Consider the following 25,706-nt stretch of genomic DNA (forward strand, 5'->3'; position numbering starts at 1 on the left):
TGTGTCCAGCTCTGGGCTCCCCAGTTGAAGAAGGACAAGGAATCACTGGAGAGAGTCCAGCGGAGGGACACAAAGATGCTGGGGGGTCTGGAGCATCTTCCTGATGAGAAGACACTGAGAGAGCTGGGGCTGTTCAGCTGGAGAAGCTGAGAGGGATCTGATCAATGGATCAATATCTCAGGGTGGGTGTCAGAGGATGGACCAGACTCTGCTCAGTGGTGCCCAGCGCCAAGGTGAGGGGCAACGGGCACAGACTGGAACACAGGAGGCTCTATGTGAACATGAGCAGAAACTTGTTTGCTGGGAGGTGCCAGAGCCTGGCCCAGGCTGCCCAGAGCGGGTGTGGAGTCTCCTGCTCTGAGACATTCAAACCCCCTGGACCCACCTGTGTGATCTGCTCTGTGACCCTGCGTGAGCAGGTGAGGCTGGGGATCTACAGAGGTCCCAGCCAGGCTGGGATCATGAGCTGCGCCAGGGGCTTTCTGCTGGCGGCTCTTCAGTGTCCATTCGCCGCCAGAGGCCCCGCCACCCACCCCCCGCGCTGCCCTGCGCGGCTGAGGACGGAGGGGCGGGGGGAGGCAGCGGCGCTTCCTCCTCCGCCCGCTCCCCGCCCCGGGGCCGCGCCCGCCGGCAGGTGAGCCCGGCGGGAGGCGCGGCCGGGTCCGCGGGCCATGGCGTACCGGGAGCTGGTGAGGCGCTGGCACCAGGGCGTGCTGGCGGCCGACGGCGGGGACTGGGACGGCGCCCTGGAGATCTTCGGCGGGATCCCGGAGCCGCCGGCCCGCATCTGCTTCAACGTGGGCTGCGTGCAGTTGCTGGCGGGGCGGCCCGGGGAGGCGCTGCGGGTGAGAGGGGTCGAGCGGGGGGAACCGCGGGGCGGGCCGGGGGGGACGCCGGGGCGGGCGGCACCGCTTGGCCATTTCGGACTTTGAGGGAATAATGGCTGAAACTAATAATGCTGAAATTGTTGCCCTGAGGGTGGTGAGAGCCTGGCCCAGGTTGGCCAGAGAGGTGGTGGCTGAACCATCCCTGGAGACATCCCAGGCCAGGCTGGACGGGGCTCTGAGCACCCTGAGCTGGTGCAGATGTCCCTGCTCATGGCAGGGGGGGCACTGGGGAGCTGGGGAGGTCCCTTCAACACAAACTGTTCTGTGATGCTACGAAACTCTCGTTAAAATCCAGAGTTTCTTGTCCTGCACATCCCACTAAAAGCACAGCTGCAAGCGGTGATGGATGCAAATGGAGCCCTGCAGCCCCGTGTGCCCATCCACAGCCCCGCTCCAGCGGCCGAGGCTGCCAGAAAGCAACATCTGTGCTGGGAACCCTTTGGAACCGGGGAGCAGGTGCAGGCAGGCAAACACCCTGAGGAAAGGCCTTTATCTTACAGCACCCAGCATGTCTGCACATCTGGCTGGCCAGCTGTCAGCTGCCCAGCGAGGAGATGCATTTAAGCTGTTTATTAATTAGCAGTAAGCAGAAATCAGGCTGTGCTGGAGGGGCCAGGAAGAGCCATGGAGCCCTGGGCAGGGCAGTTACAGAATCACTGAATCCCAGCCTGGTTGGGTTGCAGGGACCTCTGCAGATCCCCAGCCCAGCCCTGCTCACGCAAGGTCACAGAGCAGATCACACAGGTGGGTCCAGGGGGTTTGAATGTCTCAGAGAAGGAGACTCCACACCCGCTCTGGGCAGCCTGGGCCAGGCTCTGGCACCTCATAGCAGTTTCTCCTCATGTTTAGATGAGCTTATATTGCTATAAGGGACAACAATGAGCAGAGCACAATGGTGCCCAACAGAGACTTTTTAGCCCTGATGAATGGGCACGGCTGGGAAGAAGCTCAGCTATGCTTCACATAGGTCAACGGTTGGTTGTTCATTTTTTCTCTCTTATAACACAGTAAAGCAGACAACACAAGGTTTGCTGTTGGAGCCATGGGAGAAGCAGCTGCCACCTCACCAAGAGTTGCAGTCACTCCCTGACCTCCCGCAACATATTTTCACCCGTGCAATGCTACCTCTCCTGTCTGGCCAGTACCACGAAAGTTCATTATCTACCTGCCATCTCTTCACAACGACAAGTGAAGGAGCATACCTCCCAGCTTTCTCAGAAAGACATTAAGACAGTTTTCCCAGCACATTGTTACTTTGAACCATCAGCCACAAGCTGCTACCAGCTTTGATAATACTTTCCTGTTTTTAGCTGGGAAACTGGACCAGAAATATTGACTTGTATGTGCAGCGTGAAGCCCGTCGGCTTTCTCCCTTGCACCCCTTCTCATATTCATCACTGTAGGCTGCTTCAAACAGCCTTCCCTCCTTGGGCTGGTCCCACTGCTCCCACCGTCAGGGCAAACTCTGGTCCAGGCAACACGGTTTTCTCATCACAAGATGCTGGATGGCAAATGTAGCTCATTTGTTATGTCCTGTCCGTTTTCCCAAGGAAGGAAAAAAACCTGAAGCTCAGCTCATACGGAGCCAAGACCTAAAAGGTGACTTGGAGCTGTCTCCTGCCCCTCAGCCCAGATCACAACCTGGCACTCGGCAGTCTGGAGGAGCTGGTCACGAGCCCAGAAACAGCTTCTGCACCCAGTGCAAGTGCAGCTGGACATGACTGGCTGGGTGCATGCACCCAGGCATCAACAGGAGAGACCCTGACTCATCCTTGCCACGTGTCTGTGTTTTTCTCCTTAGGCATTTGATAAAACCCTTGTGAAGGACAACTCCTTAGCTGTTGGCTTCTTTCAGAGAGGGTTCGTCCATCTGCAGCTGGAAATGTGAGTGAAGCACGCATCCCATTTCAGTCTTGGCTTTTCTGCTTTTAGTCATACTTCCTAAAGTATGTAGTCATACTTCCTAAAGTCATCATTCCTAAACTTAAATGATTCTGTAATTCTAAAATGCACTTTGTCCCGCAATTTTAACAGTTCATAAGGTCTAGTTTGGCCTTATAAACAGTGTCTCAGGTCAGCAAGTCTTTCCTCTGATAACTCTGAGAAGATATGAGCTTGTACAACTCTGTGGCCTCAGAGGTGGCTACTATATGGCATTACCATCCCATACAAAGAGAGAAAGAAACTGCTTCTGTATGTGGGGCTGCCAGGAGGTTATGTTGCCATTCAGGTTTTCTTTGGGAATGAAAAGAGTATAACTGAGATGCTAGGTGTATCATTGCGTGGTCCACACAAGCCTGGCCTTCCTAAAAATGCAGTTTGCCCCCAGGGTCTGACTCTCACTCTCTGCTGACAGCAGATTTTAAGAACTTAATCTTCATCTCACTGATTTCATGTTGAGATTGCACCACTAGTGTCACAGGATCGATTACTCGTTGTTTCCAGGGTTAAATTGCGTTGACATCCTGCTCACAGAGGTGGGCGGAGGATATTACAGGTCCTTTCTCACATCCAAAGTTCAGGTATTCTCTTTCCTGGTATTTTCCTCATACTTTCCAGACCTTTGTTTCCACAAAGTGACTTTATTTATTGCTGTGTGAGGGAGCAAAAGTGAGCAGTTCTGTAGTCACAGACAGCCCATCAAGCAGCTACACGCTCTGTGCCGGCAGAGCTGTGCTCAGGGATGCTGCAGCCCCGGCCAGCGCGGTGGAGCTGCTCGCTCCGCTCCCAGCGCTGTGACATGGGCGGCAGCAGCCAAGCCAGTGTGTCCCGAGCACACAGGCTGTGCAGGAGGGGAGGGCAGCGCTGCGGGCAGACCTGCCCCTGCACGGGAGGTGACGGCCCCCAGCACCCCCTGGCTCCTTCCCTCATCAGATGCTGCTCCCACCCACAAATCGCAGAATCCCAGAATGTCAGGGGTTGAAGGGCCCTGGAAAGCTCATCCAGTGCAATCCCCCCATGGAGCAGGAACACCCAGATGAGGTTACACAGGAAGGTGTCCAGGCGGGTTGGAATGTCTGCACAGAAGGAGACTCCACAACCCCCTGGGCAGCCTGGGCCAGGCTCTGACACCCTCACCGGGAACAAGTTGCTTCTCAAATTTAAGCGGAACCTCCTGTGTTCCAGTTTGCACCCATTGCCCCTTGTCCTGTCACTGGTTGTCACCAGCAGAGCCTGGCTCCATCCTCCTGACACTCCCCCTTTCCGTATTGATCCCCAGGAATGAGTCCCCCCTCAGTGTCCTCTTGTCCAGCTCCAGAGCCCCAGCTCCCTCAGCCTTTCCTCATACCAGAGATGCTCTACTCCCTTAATCCACCCAGGCACCTTCTCTTGGCCGGGTGACGCTGCACAGCCCTTCCTGGACCCATCGTTTCACACCTGCAGGCTGAGTGGGAACCTGTATTGATTTCAGTTGCAGAGCTGGGGTAAATTCAGACTAAATCCCTTATCCTTATGGTTTCTCTAAACTTCTCCTCACATTGCTCTGACTGTGCATGTACACTCATCATAGAATCACAGAACGGTTTGGGTTGAAGGGGCCTTTCAGGCTCATGCAGTGCCCCCCCTGCCATGAGCAGGGACATCTGCACCAGCTCAGGGTGCTCAGAGCCCCGTCCAGCCTGGCCTGGGATGTCTCCAGGGATGGTTCATCCACCACCTCTCTGGCCAACCTGGGCCAGGCTCTCACCGCCCTCAGGGCAACAATTTCTTCCTCATGTCCAGCCTGAATCTCCCTCCTTTAGTTTAAAACCATCACCCCTTGTCCTCTTGCAACAGGCCCTGCTAAAAGTCTGTCCCCATCTTTCTTATCAGCCTCTTTTAAGTCCAGAAAGGCCTCGGTAAGGTCTCCCTGGAGCTTCTCCAGGCTGAAATCAGGGGTTTCCCAGCCCTCACTTCTCACCTGAGATATCTGCTGGGACAAAAGTGCCAGCAGCGAGCTGGGCAAGGAGCCCACGGCGTTTGTTAATCTCCATTCCTTACATTTTCTTCTCCTTGGAACTGCAACTATTTCAAGTATCAAAACCTACTGTTCATCCCAATCAGTAAAACTGTGCAGGTGACTCCAGACACACCACATTCATTTTTTTTCTAACTACCATCAAGGAGAGGACAGGGGATTTGCTGTGATCACAAGAGGTCACATCTCTGGTGCAGCTCTCCTCCTCCAGGCTGCAGAGAAGAACACCTTTTGTGCCAGCTTGATTTTTGAACTTCTCAGAGTCTTCGGCTTTTTTGTCTCAGTTTCTCCTGTCTTCTCTGCATTGTAGGTATGAAGAAGCTCTCTCTGACTATCAAATGGCCTTTAGCCATCTAAGAAAAAATACCTTCATCGATTACAAGCAGCTGGGGCTGAGGCACATACTGTACGCATGGGAGGTAAGAGTCTGTCTGAGCGGCCCTTCCCCTCTGCTGGGCTGTTCTGCAGCAGGCGCTGGTAACCCCAGAGCTTCTCGAGACAGTGCACTGGAACAGTCAAATATTCTGCTTGCACTTTTTTTTAAAGGAACTTAATCATGAGAGTCATAAAACAATGTTGTCTCTGAAGAGTTTAGCAAATTACACAGCTTGAAAAGCAAAACCATTCAGAGCAGATGCTCGGGAATTACCTGTGCCTGTAATACTTAGGCTTACCTGGGTGGAAATAGGCATGGAAGTCTTGTGAACTCAGCTCTAAAAGCTGAAATAGGTTGAGGTATAGGCAGATGGGAACAAAGTTGGTCCATAATGAAGACTCTAAGAAACTGATGTGCATGAGAGCCTGTCTTTTCAACTGTAGCAAATGGTCTTAACATTACCTCTGGGTTTCAGCTCACACTGGGCTGCCAGCTGGAGTTTGCTTCTGCAACACTTCGCTCTGCTGCTCCTGCACTGGTAGATGGAGTCAGCCTGCCTCATCCAGTTCAAAACAAGATCTAAGTCTGAATTGATTATAAGTATTTGTCATGTAAAAGACTCCTAAAAACTGTACTTTGCTGCAGGGGTTCATTTTGTTTTCTGAGTCCACACACAGAGAAAAGAGTATTTAAATCTTGATTCACTCAAGAGTGAGGAGTCATTGTGTAACTCCAGTGAAGCATGGCCAGAAACCTGTCCTTCCTTCTCGGTCAATTTTCGTGCACCTTATACCTGGCAGGAAGAATCTATCATCGGCATCTGTGGTATTACCCAAACCTCGTGGTTTTTAACAGTTTCAGTGCCGTAGTGCTGCCTTCTCTGAGCTCACACACACTTGGGAACAACAGGTTCTCATTGAACGGCGCGGGGCTGCAGCAGGAGGAGGTTGGTACGTCCCGGGGTGAACATGCAGCTCCACATGCTCTGGGCATTGTCAGGACACGTGTGCTCACTGAGCCTAATTCTGCACACAGAAACATTGATTTTATTACAGAGTTGTACAATGTAGATTAAACCAGCATAGCAGCGACACAAACGTTTTGATCATTTATACAAAATCCTATCGGTATATGCACACCCTCAGGGCAGTCCTGTAGGGCTCATTGGTTACAATATTTGCATACAAGTTGTATATATTTATATACTTGTATATATTTATATAGTTATATACTTGTATTTGCATACAAGTTTTATATATTTACTACGTATTTTTACTATGTATATTTATGCTTGGTGAGTAGGGGTCCTGGAGGTGGTAACCTTCAACCGAGAGATGTGGTTTTGTATTAAAATGATATTATAATGAGCAAAGTTTACTTTAGGTTTAGCACATCCACAAAATTTGGCAATAATCACAACACAATCACCTGTCCGTGGCTGACTTCTCAATTGCACGACAGGTTTTGTTCTACAATTGAAAGTTAATTACTGCTAGACATCTCATCTATTATTAGCCTAATAGTAACTTTCCAGTAGGCCTCATGGTCAGGTCTTTTGGCCTGTCTAGCAACAATACCACAAAACAATTTACAAGCTGATCACCCTGTTGTGTAAGGCAGCAAGATATGTGACAGTGGCTCTGTCAGGTCACACTCCTGCCTGTGGACCAGCTGCTTCTCCATACACTGACCTCTGGCCAGAGAGGAGATCTCCCGGTCTGCATTCAGCATACAGGTCAAGGCTTCCCAACATGCGGTGTGTAACACTCCCACCCTTTGCCGCTCCACCACTGAACAGGCTTCTGCGCTGCTAAAGGGTAACAGGCTACAGCTGACAACTTGCACATTCACAGCCCACTGCAATGTGAAAGACATTTAGTTATTTTGCTGCAAAAGGGAATCAGAATGACTCTGGCACAGCAAAAAATGTTACCTAGCTGCATACAGAAAAAACCCTGTGCAACTTGCCAAGAAAATCCTTACTGGCCTTTCGAGTGCAAGAAGGATAATACTAAAATGTGTGCGGCACCAGAGCTTTCATCTGGTGTTCCCCTGGCCTGGGGCAGCGCTGGCAGCTGCAGCACGCCCAGGGGCTGGCCTGGGGTGCAGCTTTCCCTCTTTCTCCTCTGCTGATGGAGCTTTTCGGCGGTGTTGCTCACAGTGCCTTCCCTGTGGCGCAGCAGGAGCAGGTCGGCGCTGCTGTGTGTGTGCTGTTTGGGTCCCTGGTGCGGCTGGGTGCGTTGTGTTGGGTGTCTGCTCACGCTCAGCCCTCTGAGTGCTGCTGCCCTCGCCCTCGCCCTCTCCAGGTGCTGTACAGCACGGCAGCAGCGCAGTGCCGGCTGCGGCGGTGGCAGGAGGCCAGGGCCACCCTGGAAAAAGCCGTTGTGTGGAGACCTGAGGGAAGAACAGCAATCCTGGACATGGCCCTCGAGCGTGTGCAGGTAAAAACACCTCTGTGGGTTCCTAGGTGTGTGTACTGGGCTCAAGTTAAGAAATACAAGATAAGAATGTCCTAATTGTTGTATGTTTGGGTTTTCCTGTGTACCCACCTGCTTGGAAATCTGGTAACAGAATCTAAACCAGTTGTGATGTTCTACTAAACTAGGGCTTCAGCTAATCAAGTAGCTCCATCACCCCCAGGTGCTTCATAGCACAGAAACACCGCAGTGGAAAATGATGGGACAGCCTCGCAGGTTGGGATGTTGCTTCCTAGTCCCTGTGTCCAGGAGCTCCGTTCTGTTGGTACCTGTGCTGTAAACCAAGCTGCCTCATGCAGGGTTTAGGTGCAGAACCCCTGCAAGCACAGATTTGGAGGGTCTCCCTTTTCATGACACTGCTTGACTTTTTGAATCCCTTTGGCCTCAGATCCCCTTGGCAGTTCAGATGTTAATGATGATCACATTTAGAGCTTAAGTAGAGTGTAAAAGTTATTTCCGGGGTTGGTTCTAAAGAATAGTTTCCTGTTAGACTCTTTTATGATCAGGAGCAACTTGCAGATCTCTAATTAACTCCTCCTGAAGGGTTCATTATTTTGCTACCTCCACACTTCCTTATCTTATTTGTATCCTTTCTAAGAGATTATCCCTTTTTTTTTTTTAATCTGATAATCTCTTCTAGCATCGTGTTTGTGCCTTACATTAGTATATTCTTTATATTTGCTACTAGCATGCTACTCAGTGGTTGAACACAGGAGAAAAAAGCCATGTTTGAAGTCAAATAGGAAACATGCTTAGAGATTTGTTTAATAAACTTTACTTCACTGCCCTCCCTTCCTACCCATCCCATCTCAGCAGAGTTAGTCTTTGACTCAATGCTGGGTAGTGGCTGCTGAGCTCCTAGTTTGCATGTGCTTGTTAAACCTGAGTGACCTTTTTCAAGTTCACAGCCATCATTTTTGCCTCAATGTCTTCCTGGAGCTGCTGTTGCACACACAGGGAAGCTATACTTGCTTTTCACTGCTGTTATCTTTCATTTAATATCAATTGATGGCTCTTATCTGCTTTCCCTGCCCTAGGACTGTCTGCTTTTAGAGCCTATGCAGGTTCCTCTCGGGGAATTTTTCCGACCACGGAAGAAGGAAGTTGAACAGCTGGATTCAAAAGATTTCCTGGGTAAACCCAAGGTAACAGGCATGTGATCATTAACATTACCAGCAAGCAGATTAAACTCCCACTTTCTCCTCTCTCCAGTGAGCGTTACTGTTGGCCGCTCTGCCGATCGCTGACCCAAGAGCAGCATTGTCAGGGCTTGCAGCCACCCGAGGCATCTGGGACACAGAAGCCAAAATTTGTTAGAATTGCCACCTCTTCTATTAAAACTACACTTTGGTGCTAAAAAAAACTTCCCAGTCTTGGTCACTTTAAACTCTGAAAAAGCTGAAGAGGTCCTTAGGGAGCCCTGGGGTTGTCCTTTTGCTGGCAACGGCCTTTTCAAGAGGAGCACGTTCCTCCAGCTGCGTTCCCAGAGGGACAGGCAGGCACTTGGGAGACAAATGCTTTGTCACATCCTTGAATGTAACTCTGATCCTTCTGTGACCAGTGCAGTGAGCAGAAGTGCCACAGGCCAGAGAGCACTGACACGAATAACGGGAAGGGAAACTAATTAATTCATGTGCTTTTAAAGAAACCTTGGAAAGACTTAAAAAAACAGGGACACAACCTGTTGAAGCTGTTTCAGGAACCCAGCTCTGCTTTTTTCACTAGGTGCGTGGCTCTACTTTATGCCTGACCTTAGGATGTCGGAGTGAAATGGGTCTGAGTAGATAACCTTGCATGAAGTCTGCGAGGCTCTTCATCCAGCCTGGATTCAGTCATTTCTTTGTCCTCCGACAGGTGATCTCGTCCATCATTCCCAACGATGAGTACTTTGGCTTCGAGCCTCTCAGGCATCAGGTGAGCAGGACATAGCTGTGAAAGGAGGAATGGAGCTGTCATGGAGCTCCAGGTAGGGCCTCAGATCCTAACACCTGTTCAAAGGGACAGTAAATAAGGTGGCACTGTTGCTGTATAAGGTACTGTTATAAATAGATGTTGTTTCTCCCACAGAAACAGGGCTTTTACGAACCCAGTGCTGATGCTCTGCGGTAAGTGTTCAGTTCCACCATGGTCTAACTCTCACTATTTCTCTTCAGAAGGTCATGTTTTGTTCTCTGCTGTCTTTGTCTGTGGGATCCACTCCCACTTCTCGCCAAGGGTGAAAGACAAACCCGCAAAGGCTTCTGTGGCTGCAAAAGACGCTGCAGTTCGGTGGCACCTCTCATGCAAGAGTCTCAGGGCAGTTTGCAGGAGCTGATTCGATAGTCTCGGGAGACAAGCATGGATCATACCATGGCTAGGGAATGGAAGCAGAGAGTGGTTGTGGGACCTGCACACATCCATGGCAGAGGATGCTCAGCTGTCCCATCCTCATTCTCAGAACAAGGCTTCTAAGAAATCACTCCCAGCCCTGCTGTGCTGAGCCAAAAGTCAGTCCTGGTTCAAAACCACATGAAAGTCATTTGATTTGGTGATACTGTGCCAACAGTAATTCAGGGATGAGTTTAATAATTGCTTTGATCTGGAGGGTATTGGTATAATGAAGATGAGTCAGTTGCATTTGGGAAACCTGAGTGTTTTCCATGCCTGTTTTGTTCCCAGTTGGACCAAAGAGTAGCAATGGAAATCATAACTTCCCAACTTTTGGCGCCTGCCACTTTGGATCAGTGCAGTGTTCTGGATCAAAGCCATCCAGCACCAGAAGTCCAGGGTTTGTAAAGGTGCTGTCATTCCCATTCTCTCTTTCCAGAGACGGTGAATCAGGCTACTACCGAGTTTCATCCCAGTATTACCCTGAGGGCTCGGAGAAGCTGGCAGTGAAAGGCGGCAGTTTGGTGTTTGTGCTGACAAGAGGAGAGGATGGCTGGGCTACAGCCATTCACGATGGGCAGGTAAGGAAACCAGAGGGGCTTTCCAGCCCATCCCCACTGGCAGAGACCACAGCCCTGCATGTGAGCAGGACCCTGCTGCAGCCCCCTGAGCACGTTCCTTGGGGACCCATCTGGGGCTTTTGCAGAGCAGAGGAGGTCAGGGCTCATTTCCACAGAGCAGTTGCTAATTGTAGGTTCCTCTGACACTTCACAGAATCACAGACTCCCAGCCTGGCTGGGTTACAGGACCTCTGTAGATCCCCAGCCCCACCTGCTCACGCAGGGTCACAGAGCAGATCACACAGGTGGGTCCAGGGGGTTTGAATGTCTCAGAGCAGGAGACTCCACACCCGCTCTGGGCAGCCTGGGCCAGGCTCTGGCACCTCCCAGCAAACAAGTTTCCGCTCATGTTCACATGGAGCCTCCTGTGTTTCAGTCTGTGCCCGTTGCCCCTCACCCTGGCACTGGGCACCACTGAGCAGGGTCTGGTCCATCCTCTGACACCCACCCTGAGATATTGATCCATTGATCAGATCCCTCTCAGCTTCTCCAGCTGAACAGCCCCAGCTCTCTCAGTGTCTCCTCATCAGGAAGATGCTCCAGACCCCTCAGCATCTTTGTGTCCCTCCGCTGGACTCTCTCCAGTGATTCCTGGTCCTTCTTCAACTGGGGAGCCCAGAGCTGGACACAGAACTGCAGATGGGGCCTCACCAGGGCAGAGCAGAGGGGGAGGATGAACCTCCCTCCACCTGCTGGTCACACTCTTCCTGATGCACCCCAGCTACCACTGGCCTTCTTGGCCACAAGGACACATTGTTAACTTATGGTCAACCTGTTGTTGACCAGGACACCCAGGTCCTTCTCAGCAATGCTGCTGGGCTCCCACCAGCTTCTCCCATTCTCCTCTGTAGCTCCACAAGAGCATCTTTTGGGGCACTTGTGCTCTCCGCCATACAGGATCCTACAGTGGAATCGTGTAGGGTAACAGACCTCACCAAGGAGCACCATTTAGAGCAGTATTTGTCACTTGAGAGCTCTAAAGAGCTGAACAGACGGGTCAGTCCTTATCTGATGTGTAGTGCCTCTGTTAAATTAACTTTGGGCAGGTTTTGGGAGAGTTTCAGCTGTACAGGAAGGTTTTATAAAGTGCTCTGGAGAAGACCTAAGGAATTAAAGCCCAGCAAATTTGACATCCTTCTTCAGACTAGGGAACTATAGTGGAAACAGATAAGTATGACAACGTGCTGACTGAAGCAATTTCTCGCGTGTCTACTTAAGTTCTTTGAAAAAGCCAGTGAATATATTATCTGCCTATATTTCCGAAAAAAAGTCTATAGATTCTTCACAAGACCACTAAGAAAAACAGTGAGCTGTCTGAGCAGAGAGGCAGGGCTCTGAGGACTAATAACAGGTGGAAATGTAGAAATAAAGGCTGGGCATAAATGAACAGGTTTGGGGTGGTGTTTGTTGTTTGTGGGCTCTGTGCTTTGTTTTGTTTGTTTGTTTGAAGAAAGGATGTCCCCACACAGGATCTGCTGTGTCCTCGGCTGTTAGCATATTCCTAAGTGATATAGTAATAGTGATACTGATCTAGTGCTTCTTAAGGTGATGGTGTTGTTCCATGACAGACATTCTGGGGCTAACAGTGAACAATTACAGGAGTATTTGAATGTGCTGGTTGATGGCTCAGTGAAGTGTCAGGTGAAATTCAAAGCCAAAAAAGAGTAAAATAATAGACACTGGGGGAAATAAAAGCATAACTACTCACAATGATCGATTGAAATCAATAGCAGTGGCCAAAAAGACACAGCAATGCTGCTGGACTGGTATTCTCACCACCCTTGCCCCCTTCCTAAGCACCCATTTTAGGAGCAGGGTATTGGGCTTGCTGGGTGTTGGGTCTGTTGCATCGCAGCCATTCCATCACAGCACCGCTTTCAGCAGAAAAAACGTGCAGAGGGACCACTGGATTTTGTTCAGCACTTTCTGAGCACAAGCCGCATGGGCTGATGTACCCGACTGTGGGCACACGGGGTTTCTGCCAGGGCAGCAGCAGCGCAGAGCGGGGCTGGGGAGGCTGGGGCTGCGTCGGCTCCAGCAGCAGCTCCTGTCTCATCCTGCTCTGCTTCGTGTCCCACAGAAGCTGCACATACCCAGCTCTCTCCTGGAACCTGCCTCGAAGATGGATAAATGGGTGAGCTGACAGCCTTGCAACCCGGGGTGGGAAAGGGACCAAGAGATACATTCAGGACATTTATTTGTAAGGTTATCACAAGATAGGACAACTGTGTAAGAGAAACAGAGTGTGAAACACTGAGACACCTTAACTGAAGACCAGGTGCTCTTGAACAGGAATGACAGAAGAGTTAAGAGCAGGAAAAATCCGTACTTTTATATATACACTGAATACAGCAAAATCTGAGGACTTGCACATGTACCCAAGCCACAGTGGCTTGCATCACTAGCTGTCCTAGCTATTGTTGTCTCTTCTCCGCCGTGGGCAATGTGACACACAAAGATGAGCAGCTGCCACGGCTCTCCTGACCCACTGGAACTTGCTGAGGCACGGGAGCACACTGGTGAATTTAAGGGCTTGAGGTGTGTTGTCCAGGCTGCTCCCGTGATGTCTGCAGCCACTAGATGTAGCACAGCAGCCGGCGAGAAGTCCTCCCTTATTCTAGTTCACCAGTAGAGTGAGAGCAGGTTAATCTCCTGCAGTAGGATGGTAATATCTTAAACATGCACTGCTTTTTGTCTGAAGGCCATGCTCCTAAGCTCTAAACCCTCACCTTTGACTTGGGAAACTTCCTTCATCTCCTGTCTCCACCACAGGCATATCCACACATGGTCCCCATCACTTCCGATCTGAACCAGTGTAGAAAGGTGCAACTCAGACCCCTATAGCCTGTGAGAGATTTTTGAAGCACGTGGTTGTTCTGACATTGCTATGATTTTTTTTTCGCTCTCTGAATGAGTCCGTGGCCATAACAGACACTTGGGCATTTGGTCCCTGTCTGTCTCACTGTGAACCAGCCCAGGTTCCCAGGTGAGCTCACAGGTGATGGGCAGAGCCCTCAGCACAATGTGAGCAACCTCCTTCTGCTCCAGCACCAACCCAGTGAGGGGCAGGAGCCCAAGGAAGTCCCACTGAATCTCTTGTAGCTCTGCAACCCTGGGAGCTGCAGAGGCCGTTAAGAGCCTGAGTCCGCTGTGTCATGCAGCCACTTCATGAACTGGTCTCCCTGGGGCTCCCTCTGGGGTTGTACCCACAAGTGGCTGCAGCCTGTCTCACGCACACCAGCTTTGTCCAGTCCGGTGTCTTCTGCTCACTCATTTCTGACGTTGTTCTGTTGCAGAAGATCAGCAATGGGATTCCCCTCCCTCCTGCCCAGGTGCCTCCCAGCCGACTCCACGTGAAGCAGAACCCAGATAACCCAGGTATTCCTGGGGCCAGGGCCCTGTGCGGGTGCCCCGTGAAGCTGCGTCCAACCCCTGCTGTAGGGGTGGGAGGGTGCTGGTTGCCCACGGCGGCCGTGGCTGCCTGTGTGCCAGCGGGTCGCCGAAGAGCTGCCAGAGGCCTCTGCTGAGTGCAGGTGCTGCTCCTCTGCTCTTGTTTTGTTCTGCAGAATCTCCTGGGGGAGAAAATGCCTCTGCAAATGATGCTGGTGCCCAAATGGATGTAAAGGTAAAATGTTTCACAGGTGAAGCTGCTACAGCCTCAAGAGATCACGGTTGTGAGAAGTGCGAGATTGCTGGCCAGATCCTCCAAAATTCCTGAGCTGCCCTAAAATCACTGGAAAAAACCTCTTCCTCTGCCCATTTTCCTGTTTTGAGGAGGCTCCCGGGTGGCCTTTCCTCCAGCGCTCCCCGTGCCCATACAGCTCTGCGAGGCAGCCCAAGGCTGAGGCTCACCAGGGCAGTGCCCTTCGCCGCCCTCCAAGGAGCCAAGAGCCCCAGACGTGCCAGTGTTCTCAGACACGTACTTTTCAGCCCATTTTGCAAGAGGGAGCTGACTTAGAACTGCTTGCGGTCCCTTCTCCCATCCTCCTGTGTGGTATTTTCTGTCGGTGTCAGTCTGGGTACCGCAATTCAGTCCCGTCTGTGTTCTTCTGGGATGATGTCCTCTGATGCAGCTCTGTCATTACCAACCACTGTGTGTGACGGAGCTGGAATCTCTCTTGTGTCCACTTGAGGACAGCACCTCTCTGGCAGTGCCAGCTGCAGATAGCTCTGCTCCCTTTGTCCTTGCCACCCCTTTTTGTAGGGCTTTTGGAGAAATATTTGTTAGCAGTCTGGAGGAACTGGGGCCCTACTCATATAGGTCTGGGGTTGCGAGATACCTGTGCGATCAGACCAGAAACAGGCCTCCTGGGTCATGGGAGGAGCTTTCGATCCCAGGCTTCGAATTTGTAGTTCCTCTTCTCATATTCAGATCTGCATTTTGATGCTGCACTACTGTTATGTGGTAGCACTGAGCCGAGGGGCTGTGTCTGTGTCACCTCTTGATATGAGAGTCCTGAATAACCACCCACAGTGCCACATCTCTCAGCAGATCCCACCAACCCAAGGAGAAGCTTCACCCAGCCCGGACAGACCCGTCGTGCTGCGAGCGCGCTGCGAGTGCTCCGTGGTGGTGCGGGCGGGAGAGGTGCCATCACTGCCGGAGCTGCGGGCTCTGCTGAGGGAGCGGTTCGGGCTGCAGGCAGAGCGAGGAGAGCTGAGGTACCCCCGTGCTCTTCGTGCATGAGTGTGTGGGGGTCCTGGGGACAGCAGGGTGACCATGAGCCAGCACTGGGCCCTTGTGGCCAGGAAGCCAATGGGACCTGGGGTGGGTTAGAAGGGGGTGGTCAGTAGGTCAGAGAGGTTCTCCTGCCCCTCTGCTCTGCCCTGGGGAGACCACACCTGGAATCTTGTGTCCAGTTGTGGCCCCTCAGTTCCAGCAGGACAGGGAACTGCTGCAGAGAGTCCAGCGCAGCCACCAAGATGCTGAAGGGAGTGGAGCATCTCCCGTGTGAGGAAAGGCTGAGGGAGCTGGGGCTCTGGAGCTGGACAAGAGGACACTGAGGGGGGACTCATTCCTGGGGATCAATATGGAAAGGGGGAGTGTCAGGAGGATGGAGCCAGGCTCTGCTGGTGACAACCAGTGACAGGACAGGGGGCAATGGGTGCAAACTGGAACACAAAAGGTTCCACTTAAATATGAGAAGAAGGTTCTTCATGGTGAGGGTGTCAGAGCCTGGCCCAGGCTGCCCAGGGGGTTGTGGAGTCTCCTTCTGTGCAGACATTCCAACCCGCCTGGACACCTTCCTGTGTAACCTCATCTGGGTGTTTGGCTTTGGAAGCCTGAAGGATCTTTCCCAGGAAACTGTACTGTGATCAAGACATGGAGGAGCCGAAGGAAAAACTCTGTGCACAGGCAGCTGCCCTATATTGGCTTTTGTCCTGCTCAGCTCAGTCTTTGAGATACACTAGGATCAACGCAAAGCGACTTCGGAGTTGGTTCTGGGGTGAGCTCTCCCTGGCTGTGACAGCCCTGGGGGCACGCAGTGTACTCAGGACACTTTAGGATCTTCTCCTCGAGTGTGTGAGGAGGTGACAGGGCCACTCCCTAACAGTGCCCTGTGTCACTGTGCAAGATGACAAGCTCAGAGCTGGCTTACAGGGGGGACTTGTTAAACTGAAGGTGGTAGAGGACTAGGCTTGCCTCAGAGTTTGGCTTTAAGTGAGTTGATTTGAGCCATGTTAATGAACCCTTGCAGCTACAGGCATTCGGATGGCAAAGAACTGGGTGCAGTTTCAGGAGAGGAGGATCTACAGAAGATGTGGCAGCAGCTGACAGATGGCCGGCTGACGCTCTGCTGCCAGGTGCGTGGGCTGTGACAAGCTTCTCTGCTGTGCTGGACTCTAATCCGGTCTCTGCTTCGCCTTTCACCCTCCATGACGACTTTCTTCTGTAGGACTCGGACTCCCACTCAGGCAGACCCGTCCTCTATCGGATGCTGGCTCAGCACTCGTACCTCGCACAGGGACCGGGGGACCTGGAGTTCAGCAAGGGAGACGTGCTGGACATCCTCTCCGAAGGTAGCTCTGCAGTCCTGTCCTCACACTTGTACTGGGCCAGGCTTTTGGAGGCTGCTGTGGGGAGGGCCTGGGGAGTAGATGGCCCCTCCAGTGCTCTCTCAGGAGGCACAGGCTTGTGCTGGGTTTTGCCCAGAGTTAAATTCCACCCATGAAAACTCTCACTGACGCCACTCACATGGGCCGGGGCTCATCCTGCTCCTTTCTGTTTTCCCAGTGAACGAGGACTGGCTTGAGGGACGCTGCAATGGTCAGACTGGCATCTTCCCCAAGTGCTTTGCAACCCAGACCAGCTGTGACGCCACCTTCCTATAGCGAACAGGAGCCTTTTCCTGCCAACTGCTTGGTCTCTGAGGGGTGGGAGACACCAGTCCCAGCTCATCTGAGCCACAGCCCGGAGCTCTGCTGAACCTGCACAGGTGTCCCCCACTGCCAGACCCCATGGGCTCGGTTCCAGCAGTCCCACAGCATTTTCTACAGCCTGTTCCAAGACCTGGCATTTTTACTTCTGGGCTTACACTGCTAAAGATGTGCTTGTGCAGGGCTGAGAGAAGCAAGAGGGATTTGGTGTTTGGCCATGGGAAATGTCCATGTGGCAGCTGAGAGCACAGGGGCTCAGATTGCTGGGTGGGAAGAGGTTCCTCTGAATGGACGTTGTTACCCCCTCCCTTGTTGCTCAAGCTCAGGCTGGGAAGGCTGAGCCTCACTAAGGAAGCCGCAGACAGCCCTCTGTGAGCAGGAGACAGAGCCCTGTTCCCCGGGCCTTTGGGCCACTTATCCTTATCTCCACCAGACGGAAATCACAGAATCACAGAACAGTTTGTGTTGAAGGGACCTTCCCAGCTCCCCAGTGCCCCCCCTGCCATGAGCAGGGACATCTTCACCAGCTCAGGGTGCTCAGAGCCCCATCCAGCCTGGCCTGGGATGTCTCCAGGGATGGTTCATCCACCACCTCTCTGGCCAACTTGGGCCAGGCTCTCACCACCCTCAGGGCAACAATTTCTTCTTCATGTCCGGCCTGAATCTCCCTCCTGCAGTTTAAAACCATCAACCCTTGTCCCATCACAACAGACACAAAAGTCTGTCCCCATCTTTCTTCTCGGCCCCTTTGAAGACCATAAAGGCCGCACTAAGGTCTCCCCAGAGCTTCTCTTCTCCAGCTGAACAGCCCAGCTCTCTCAGCCTGTCCTTCACCAGAGCTGTTCCAGCCCTGTGTATATCTTGGAGGCCTCCCCTGGCCTTTCTCCTCTTTCTCTCATCTCCAAGAGTTGCTGCTCTCTGGGAAGCCCCTGTCACCAGTTTGCAGTGGGCTGTGTGGGACAACACCTGCCTTAGGACCACCATGGATCATCATCCACAGCAAATACTCCATGGACCTGCCAGAGCTATAGGGCTCTGAGCATCCCTCAGCCCAGATGCCTCTGTTTCTTTTCTTAAACCCTTAATTCCTGCCTGGATGTTACTGCTTCATGCTGTGAGGGTATGTAGCTGTGAACCTGCTCAGAGCAGCCCTGGGCTTTGGCAGAGCCTTGGTGGGGCTGGGGAGAGCGCTGGCTGGAGCTGGGGGGACTGAAATGTCTGTCTGGTTCCTACAGCTGAGCTGTGCTGGGCTCTGCTCATCTAAATAAACCGCTCAAGGGCTGGGAGCTGGAACCTGCTAGGAATTTGGTATCTGACAAAGCTGGGCTATGTAACTTGAATATAAAATAAACCCTGAGCCAGAGTTGGCAGCTCTTAAATCAACTTCCACTTGTATTTTTCTGCTGAGATATGCCAGTAAATATTTTTAAGGACAGCTGGCAGTGTCTTTGGGAAGATGTTCTGTCACGTACTACGGAAGTCTTGCACAGGGCACGATACAGATGAGGTCACCCTTCTCCTCAGGGTTTAGGTGGCCACCCCTGCTCTCCACCACCGATTGCCTCCTGTGACTGGTGGGGGAGCAGCCCAGCGGGACTGAAGTACCAAGGAAACTGTGCTGGCCTGGTTAGTGACCTTCGTAGTTGAAAAACAAAGAAAGGATTTTATTTCTAGTTTGAATTTATCTGGCTTCATGTAGCCACTGGGGCTCAGTCAGCCTTTGTCAGCCAGGTTGAAGTCTGTTCTGGAGTCAAGAGCCTTTTCCTCTTGGAGTACTTGGAGACCTCAAGAGACCTTTGTCATGTTCAATACCTTTACAGAGGTGACCCACTTAGACCTCCTGAGCAATGGAGGTGGGTATAATGCCCTCATTCTTCTCCTCCTTCCTCCTTCTTTTTCACCACTTCCCTGCCTGGTTCAGTGGGCAGGAGGCTGGGAGCTACTTGGTTTTCCAGAAGCACTGGAGGATGGCGGCCACCAGGCCTGCCACTATGGCCAGCACAATGAAGGAGACGGCGCCTGCCCACAGGCTGGGCTGGTGCCCCTTGACGTGTTCCAGAGCCTCCGTGGGGATCGTGTTGGTGAAGTTCAGCATGAAGCCCAGTGTCCACCCGATGTCAGTGTTCGCTGCCTGAGGTGAGAAAGCAGAAGAGATCATCCAAAAGTGCCTTTCCCAGGCACCGGTAGCTTTGGCGTGAGGGCATCTCTCCCATGAGCTGCCCCAGCTGTGATTTCACATGTGGACCTGCCTGTGGTGAATCTGATCTTACCAGGACCAGTTACAGAGGCAGCTTTCCTGTCCCCACCTCCCCGGGGCTAAAGGGTAGCTGGACATGGGTGACTGCTCTGCGCCAGATGTGCCTGCGTGACCAGCACACGATTTTGGATCTGAGCTTTCACGGTCCCCTATGATCCTTCAAATTTGATCATATTCTGGCCCAAATGGGTAATGGGGCCACCATCACCTCTCTGATGCTCAAGTCAATTCTGCCCAACATCAGAGACCAAAGTGGCCCAATCCCACTCTGGTCTTCTCTGACCCCCTTAAAATGAGCTTATGTTCACACCAGAGTGACAAACAAGCTGGTGTCAGAGGTTTGGGGGCAGATACACAAGAGTGAAGCTGTGCTGGGATCATGGGCTGGCAGGCACAAGGTGGGGACACATTTCTGATGCAGGAGATTCCAAGGATGCTGCTCCCCAAAGTGCCATCAGGATGTGGCCACTGCCGCCTGCCCCACAGGGTTACCTGCCCCACAGGGTTACCTGCCCCACAGGGTTACCTGCCGCCTGAACTGGATGCTGCTCCACGTGTGCTCGTCGAACTTGTAGCCATCGAACAGCAGCGTCAAGATGTAAATGGCCACAGAGCAGTATGTGTGTAGGTTCCCCTTCTGCTGCGGGAAAGTCTCCACCAGCTGTGGGGCCAACAGGGGACACAGTGCAATGGAAAATGAAACAACTGCTCAGAAACCCTCCCTGGCCCAGAGAACAGCAGGGCCTGGGGACAGGACAAGCACAGGGCTCCTCGCTGCCCTTCGCAGGGCGCTCACCTCTGCCCAGCGCCGCTTGCAGAAGGCCTGGACTGTGAGCTTGACGTCATTTAGAGACTGCTGGCTGGTCAGGTTCAGGAAGTGGAAGGTGTAGTAGAACCCAGCAAAGGCCTGGGGGATAAGGGGAGATGGTCAAAACTACATCTCCTTCCTCAGCCAGAGGAAAGACCCAGGGGCACCTCTTGCCTTAGGACAGAGTCTCATGCAATTCCTAGGGTTCTGCATCCAGCACCCACTTGATGGTCCATCAGAAACTTTTGGAGCTGGTCAACAAGCCCTGGGGCTGCTGCTTGCACTCTGAGCTAGGTCAGGCTTGCTCCTTGGGACAAGATCTTCCCATTTCCCTCAGGAAGCGCTGGGACATGGCAGGAGGCAGAACTCACCTCCCAGCACAGAAGATTTGCAGATGGGACCAGCTCGGGGGTCCCCTCTCTCCCCACCCTTTCCCACAGCCAGTGGCAGAGGAGCTCCCACCCTCCATCCTCCCCCACCACAGCCACACAGACAGAGGCTCCTTACAAAGAACTGTCCCCGCACGGGCGGCTGATAAACCCCATTGAACCCGCACGTCCTGTTGGCCCCACAGCTGATGTTGAAGTTGAAGAGTTTCCGGACAGCGATGCTGCACGCCCCTGGGTCCCCTGTCCCCGTCACCGTGAGGACCTGCGCAGGGCTGGATGTGTTTGGTGCATGGACACAGGGACTGTTGTAGAGTTCTGCTGTGGTGACGTTCTCCTGGTATCCGCTGGGGTAGCAGGGGTGTGATATGTGCTGGGAAGACAGGTTGCCCTGGAGAGAGCAGGAGCCATTAGTGGGGCTGGGCATGGGATGCCAGTGAAACCCTACCCCACCGCCCACCCTGTGCTTCGACATTCACAAAAAGCAGAGTCTGGACCCTGGGAGGATTTGAGGAGAATCAGGACCCATCCTTTGCAAAACTAACCTGCTCACGGCTTTTGCCGGTCCTGCCATTGGCCCCACCACTGAGCTGTGCTGGGTGGTGATGCCACCGCCAGCCTGGGCGTCCCCATCGGAAGGCAGCCTACCCCGAGGGCAGCGTGTGCCCTCTGCCTGCACCGAGAGCTTGTTGCTCTTGGCATTCACTTTGTCGCACCGCACCGTGCAGGCCCCAGCCCAGAAAGAACCAAAGGCGCATCCCCCCACATGGCCTCAAGCACCCCGTCCCCACAGCACTGGGCTGTGAGCTCTGCCCGGGCTGAGGCAGGAGGCCGCTGGTTAGTGGCAGAGTGCTGTGCAGGGGGTGTGCTGGGAGTCCTCTCCTGGGCAGAAATTGAGGAGGGGTGAGTTAATCTGCTCATCATGAACAGCTCTCTGTCAGCTCTGCACTGAGCTGCGTGGAGTCTCAGTCCCCTGCCACACCTGCTGTTGGGCCGAAAGACTGGAGACTCAACAAGCACGGCCAGGCATCCTCTCCTACCTGGATGTTGCATCTATTGTCCAGTAGAGGACTTGGTGGCCTTTTAAACCACTTGTGTTTCAATGAAGCTGATACTTGCGAACTACTCAGCCAAGGAAACACTTCATGCCCATGCCTGAGGGGACAGGGAAGGAGCTGAGGATATAGCTGGGCTTGGGAAATGATGAAAAATGCCATGACATGACAGCATCTGCAGAGAAGGGAGCCCTATAAGGGAGCCACCATCACCTTCCACCCAAATGAGAGAGAAGTTTTTGATTCCATAGAAAAATTCTAAGTCTCTTTCAGGTTTTTGAATTCGTATAAACTCTCAATTCCCTGATGCCTTTTCCACAGACATGCCCAACATTTTTGGAAGACGTTTTTCATGGCAAAAGGAAATGGTTGAGCAGCCCCTGGTGAGCGGTGGCTGCGGTACCTGGTGCAGAGCTGCCAGCAGCATCTTCAGGGCCTGGGTCTGCCCGTAGCAGAGGTAGCTGTGGGTGTACAGGGAGTAGTTGGTGCCGTACAGCCGGAAGGAGACGGAGGTGTTCTTGTCCTCAATGGTGACTCCAGGCTGGAAGGTGATTTGTGTCGAGGCACCTCCAAGGTCCAGAGCTCCGAGAACCTCAGTGTCCTGTGGATGTTCCCATTTCTCTGCAAAGGAAAACTGGACCCATAAGACAGCAAGCGTTAGTCTGAACTGAAAGGAGTCACGGTCCCTGCCCCTTCCATCAAGGTTCTGTGGGCTCAGAAGCCCCTGAGGGACCTTCCTTTTCCTATCTCCCTGTTTAATCCCTTACTGCCCATATCCTCCTTGGCCCACAAAGGCCTCCATGCAACACTGGTCCCTTGGCTGCTGCACATCAGCTTCGATCCAGGGACTTTAAGGAGGGAAAGAATAATAGTTTATTTGGTGCCTGGTAATGCTGCATCCCCGTGATACCAAAATTGACCTGTATGTAAGTGGAGAGCACAGGGTCAGGCTGAGCCGGGCACGAAGACCTTTGATTCTAGTAATCACATCAGTGGAGTTGAGTGTGTAGTTCACAACAACAGGCTACGTCTATTTGGATGACTAGTTCCCTAAAACTACATTTTTCTGTCACCTGGGGATAAAGAAACCTGGGTGTAGCTCATACCGTGCTCACTGATGCCCAGTGCCCCAGCCCGCACCTTGACAAGGGTCTCCAGCAGGTAGTTGACGGTGATCCAGCCAAAGGAACCCTCCTCGTTCCCCGTCAGGATCCGAGCTCCGCGGAAGTCCACAGGGTACTCGCCAATGGCTTTGGAGATCTCGGCGAAGACCTGATCGGCCTTGGTGCTGTTCTGCTCCCTGCGCAGGGAAGGAGATAAACCCCATGCAGTGCAGGAGCCGATGGCCGGGGAGCTTTCAGCGCAGGGCGAACAGCAAGAGGCTGCCGCCTTCTGCCGAGGAGCGGAGCTGCCCAGAGACAGGCACATCCCCTCCATCGCTGCCCTGCCCGCGGCGCCTCTCCCGCAGCCGACAAATCCCTCGGCCCCTGTACTGGGATTCTCCCTAAAGCGCGGCCTGTGGGCTCGGCCTGGGCGCGTGGGAAGGTTCAGGCAAGTCTGGCCCAGGAGGCTGATCCAGCCCTGGGGCTGCTGCCAGGCTGGTGCTGGGGGTTTCCCCACGGGCACAGCTGCAGATCCCTTGGACAGCCCGGCGGACGCAGACATGGATGTTCTGCCCATCGCCGTGGCCTGCGCGGGCAGCAGTGCCCTGTGCCCCGGCCCCCATGTCCCCAGCCCCCCGTGTCCCCACATCCCCGTCCCAGCCCCCTGCAGCGGCTCCGATGCACAATCACAAGGTTGCTGGGGCATGGGGAGGAGGTGGTCGGCACCGGGCAGGGCCGCTACCTCAGCAGCCGCATCCCCGCTGTGGCCCCCAGGTAGGTGGGGGTGTCCCGCTGCTGCTCTGCCGGGACGATCTCCATGGCCCTGTCCAGGCAGGGCTTCAGGCTGGCTCCAGCCCCAGCGGGGTCGTCTGCGTAGCTGGAGATGCCGGGTCCTGCAAGAGGGCAGCGGGGATGGAGTGAGCTCAGTGCCAGCCAGGAGGGACAGGGCAATGGGGGACATGTCCACCCCAAAAGGCCCCAGGGGTTTTCCTGCACACTCAGGCTAGCTCTGCCCTTGCCAAGGGTGTCCCTGGGAGGGCAGCGCTCAGAGCTTGCGTGCCTGGAGGCTGCTCACACGCCACAGCCATGGCACGCTGAGGGAGCTTTTGCCCTGGATGGATGGGGAGGGCTGCGGTGTGAGCCCTGTGATGTTGGGCACATGCATAATCCCAGGGAGCTCGAACTGCCCAAAGGCAGCCAGCCGGTCCCACAGGGCTTGGTCGGCAAACAGCTGTTCCTTATTTCCCTGGGGAAGGGTCAGGCTCTCCTTTGTCCTGCTGGGAGGGTGTGCGGAGCCGATACGCACACGCAGAAGTGCCCTCTGCACAGCTTGTTTGAGTTCCTATTTTTAGAGGCTGGCACTGGATCTGCGCACCCAGCATGGTCCTGCGGTGGGTAGGGACAGGCTTTGGGGTGGAAATATCACTGTTTACCCTCCCCTGAGCTCTGCACACCATTATGGCCATTAGCTCATGCACCCTCTCTGTTACACTTTGTCCTTTGCCAGACCTTTGCAGTTAACCAGTAACTGCCATGCAGCTGCCGCAGAGCCTGGATTTGCGGGTGAGGCAGGTTCTGAGCCCTCCTGCCCCATGCGCAGGCACCTCTGCCTTGGCCTGGTGGCCTTTGCCAGTCCCAGCCCAGCTCCGTGGACCATCCAGCTGACCTCACCTCTCCTTGCTAGCCTGGTCCCACCCTCCAGCGGGACCAGTCCTGGTGCAGAAGCCAAACAGCACCTTCTTATATTTATAAATGCCCAATAAATAAGTGTCCTTGGGGCATTTACCATCCCTGGCATAAGCCAGCCGACTCGCCTTGGTGTTGCAGGACAGCCACCCTGGCTGGCCAGTCCCCATGTCCCCCAGCTGAGCAGGGGCAGTGGAAAGGGACAGACACATCCTGGCACACTCACCGGACACGGCACAGGCCTCCACCTGGGAGACGATGCCGGTGCCGTTCTCCTTGTCCCCAGGCCACTGGTAGATGTAGAGAGCCGTGTGTGTGGAGCCGGCGTCGAACACCAGCCCGTACTGGGAAGGCAGAGGGGACACGGGGTGTCAGGGGGTGCAGCGCAGCGTCACCCACCGCAGAGCGAGGGGAGCTCCAGGAGAGTCAGCAGAGCCCCTGGTGCACAGGGGAAACTCGAGTCACCAAACAGTGTCCCCAGCACAGGGAAGGCCCTGTGGCACTGCCGTCACCAGCTGTGTCAGGGACAAGGCTCCATTACACGCCCTTTGAGCTGGCAATGCTCTGTGATGAAAACACTGTAGGGTCAATCACAGTGACCAAACTCTGCCAGACCCACCTTGGCAAGCCAGCCTATGCGGGAGTTTGTCCCCATCTTGGTGACAAACACCACAGCCTGCCTGAAACCTGTGGAAAGTCCAATACCAAAGGGCAGCCAGCACTCAGCAAGAGCTGGGAGCCGCGCGCTTCCCAAGGACCCTACCTTGGTGCTGGGAGGCAGGAACACGTTCTTCACCTGCACGACACTCAGAATGAGGGCAATGATGCTGAAGACACAGGTGGCTGCCAGGAGACCTGCAACGGCCTTGGCTTTGTAGTCCATTCCTCCTCCAACCTGCAAGAACAGCCCCAACCACGTGCTCACATCTCTGCATTTACAAGGCCAGTTTTGAAATGCAAAACCTCATGGATCCCATAACCATCCATGAGATTTGGTTATGGGACCTGTCAAGATGGGACTTTCCCCTTCCCTAACTTGGGCTTGAAGCTGTGCTCCAGTACATGGCTGCTCTTATGGGAGGGTCTAGGCAGTCTCAGGGCTGGGACACCCTCTCCTTCTGAACACCCCCTCCCTGGGGGGTTTTCAGCGTGGCTTTTTCAGCCCTGCCTTCTCAACCGCAGCCCTTCAGGCCCCTCTCTGTGTGCCACATCCCTCTGCCCTACTCAAACTGGCAGGTCAGCATCTCCTGTCCCAGCAGCATCATCTGGGGAAGCAGAGCCAAACAGGAGACCCAGAGTGGGAGCGGGACCATGTCCTGGCAGGTTCCCAGTGTGGCCATCCCCTTCA

The 25,706-nt window shown here is 53.6% G+C and overlaps 2 protein-coding genes across 2 annotated transcripts; one reads left to right on the forward strand and one right to left on the reverse strand.

Annotated features, from left to right (window-relative positions):
* Positions 1-671: 671 nt before the first annotated feature.
* NOXA1 (NADPH oxidase activator 1) lies at positions 672-17,018 on the forward strand (the record flags this gene model as incomplete). Its single annotated transcript, XM_080356127.1, has 15 exons — positions 672-845; positions 2,689-2,771; positions 5,156-5,264; positions 7,528-7,662; positions 8,736-8,843; positions 9,553-9,612; positions 9,766-9,803; positions 10,505-10,646; positions 12,766-12,819; positions 13,982-14,063; positions 14,252-14,310; positions 15,178-15,347; positions 16,385-16,490; positions 16,583-16,706; positions 16,921-17,018. 15 exons carry the CDS (start codon positions 672-674, stop codon positions 17,016-17,018), a joined length of 1,542 nt encoding a protein of 513 aa, XP_080212253.1.
* A 1,984-nt stretch (positions 17,019-19,002) lies between these two features.
* ENTPD8 (ectonucleoside triphosphate diphosphohydrolase 8) lies at positions 19,003-25,241 on the reverse strand (the record flags this gene model as incomplete). The annotated part of the gene is made up of 9 exons (XM_080356176.1): positions 19,003-19,194; positions 19,847-19,981; positions 20,117-20,227; positions 20,636-20,905; positions 21,973-22,203; positions 22,710-22,869; positions 23,415-23,565; positions 24,585-24,702; positions 25,122-25,241. The coding sequence occupies 9 exons, from the start codon at positions 25,239-25,241 to the stop codon at positions 19,003-19,005; spliced, it is 1,488 nt and encodes a 495-aa protein (XP_080212302.1).
* Between the last annotated feature and the right edge of the window lie 465 nt (positions 25,242-25,706).

This window comes from Nesoenas mayeri (assembly GCF_963082525.1).
Source record: "Nesoenas mayeri genome assembly, chromosome: 18".
Lineage (NCBI taxonomy): Eukaryota > Metazoa > Chordata > Aves > Columbiformes > Columbidae > Nesoenas > Nesoenas mayeri.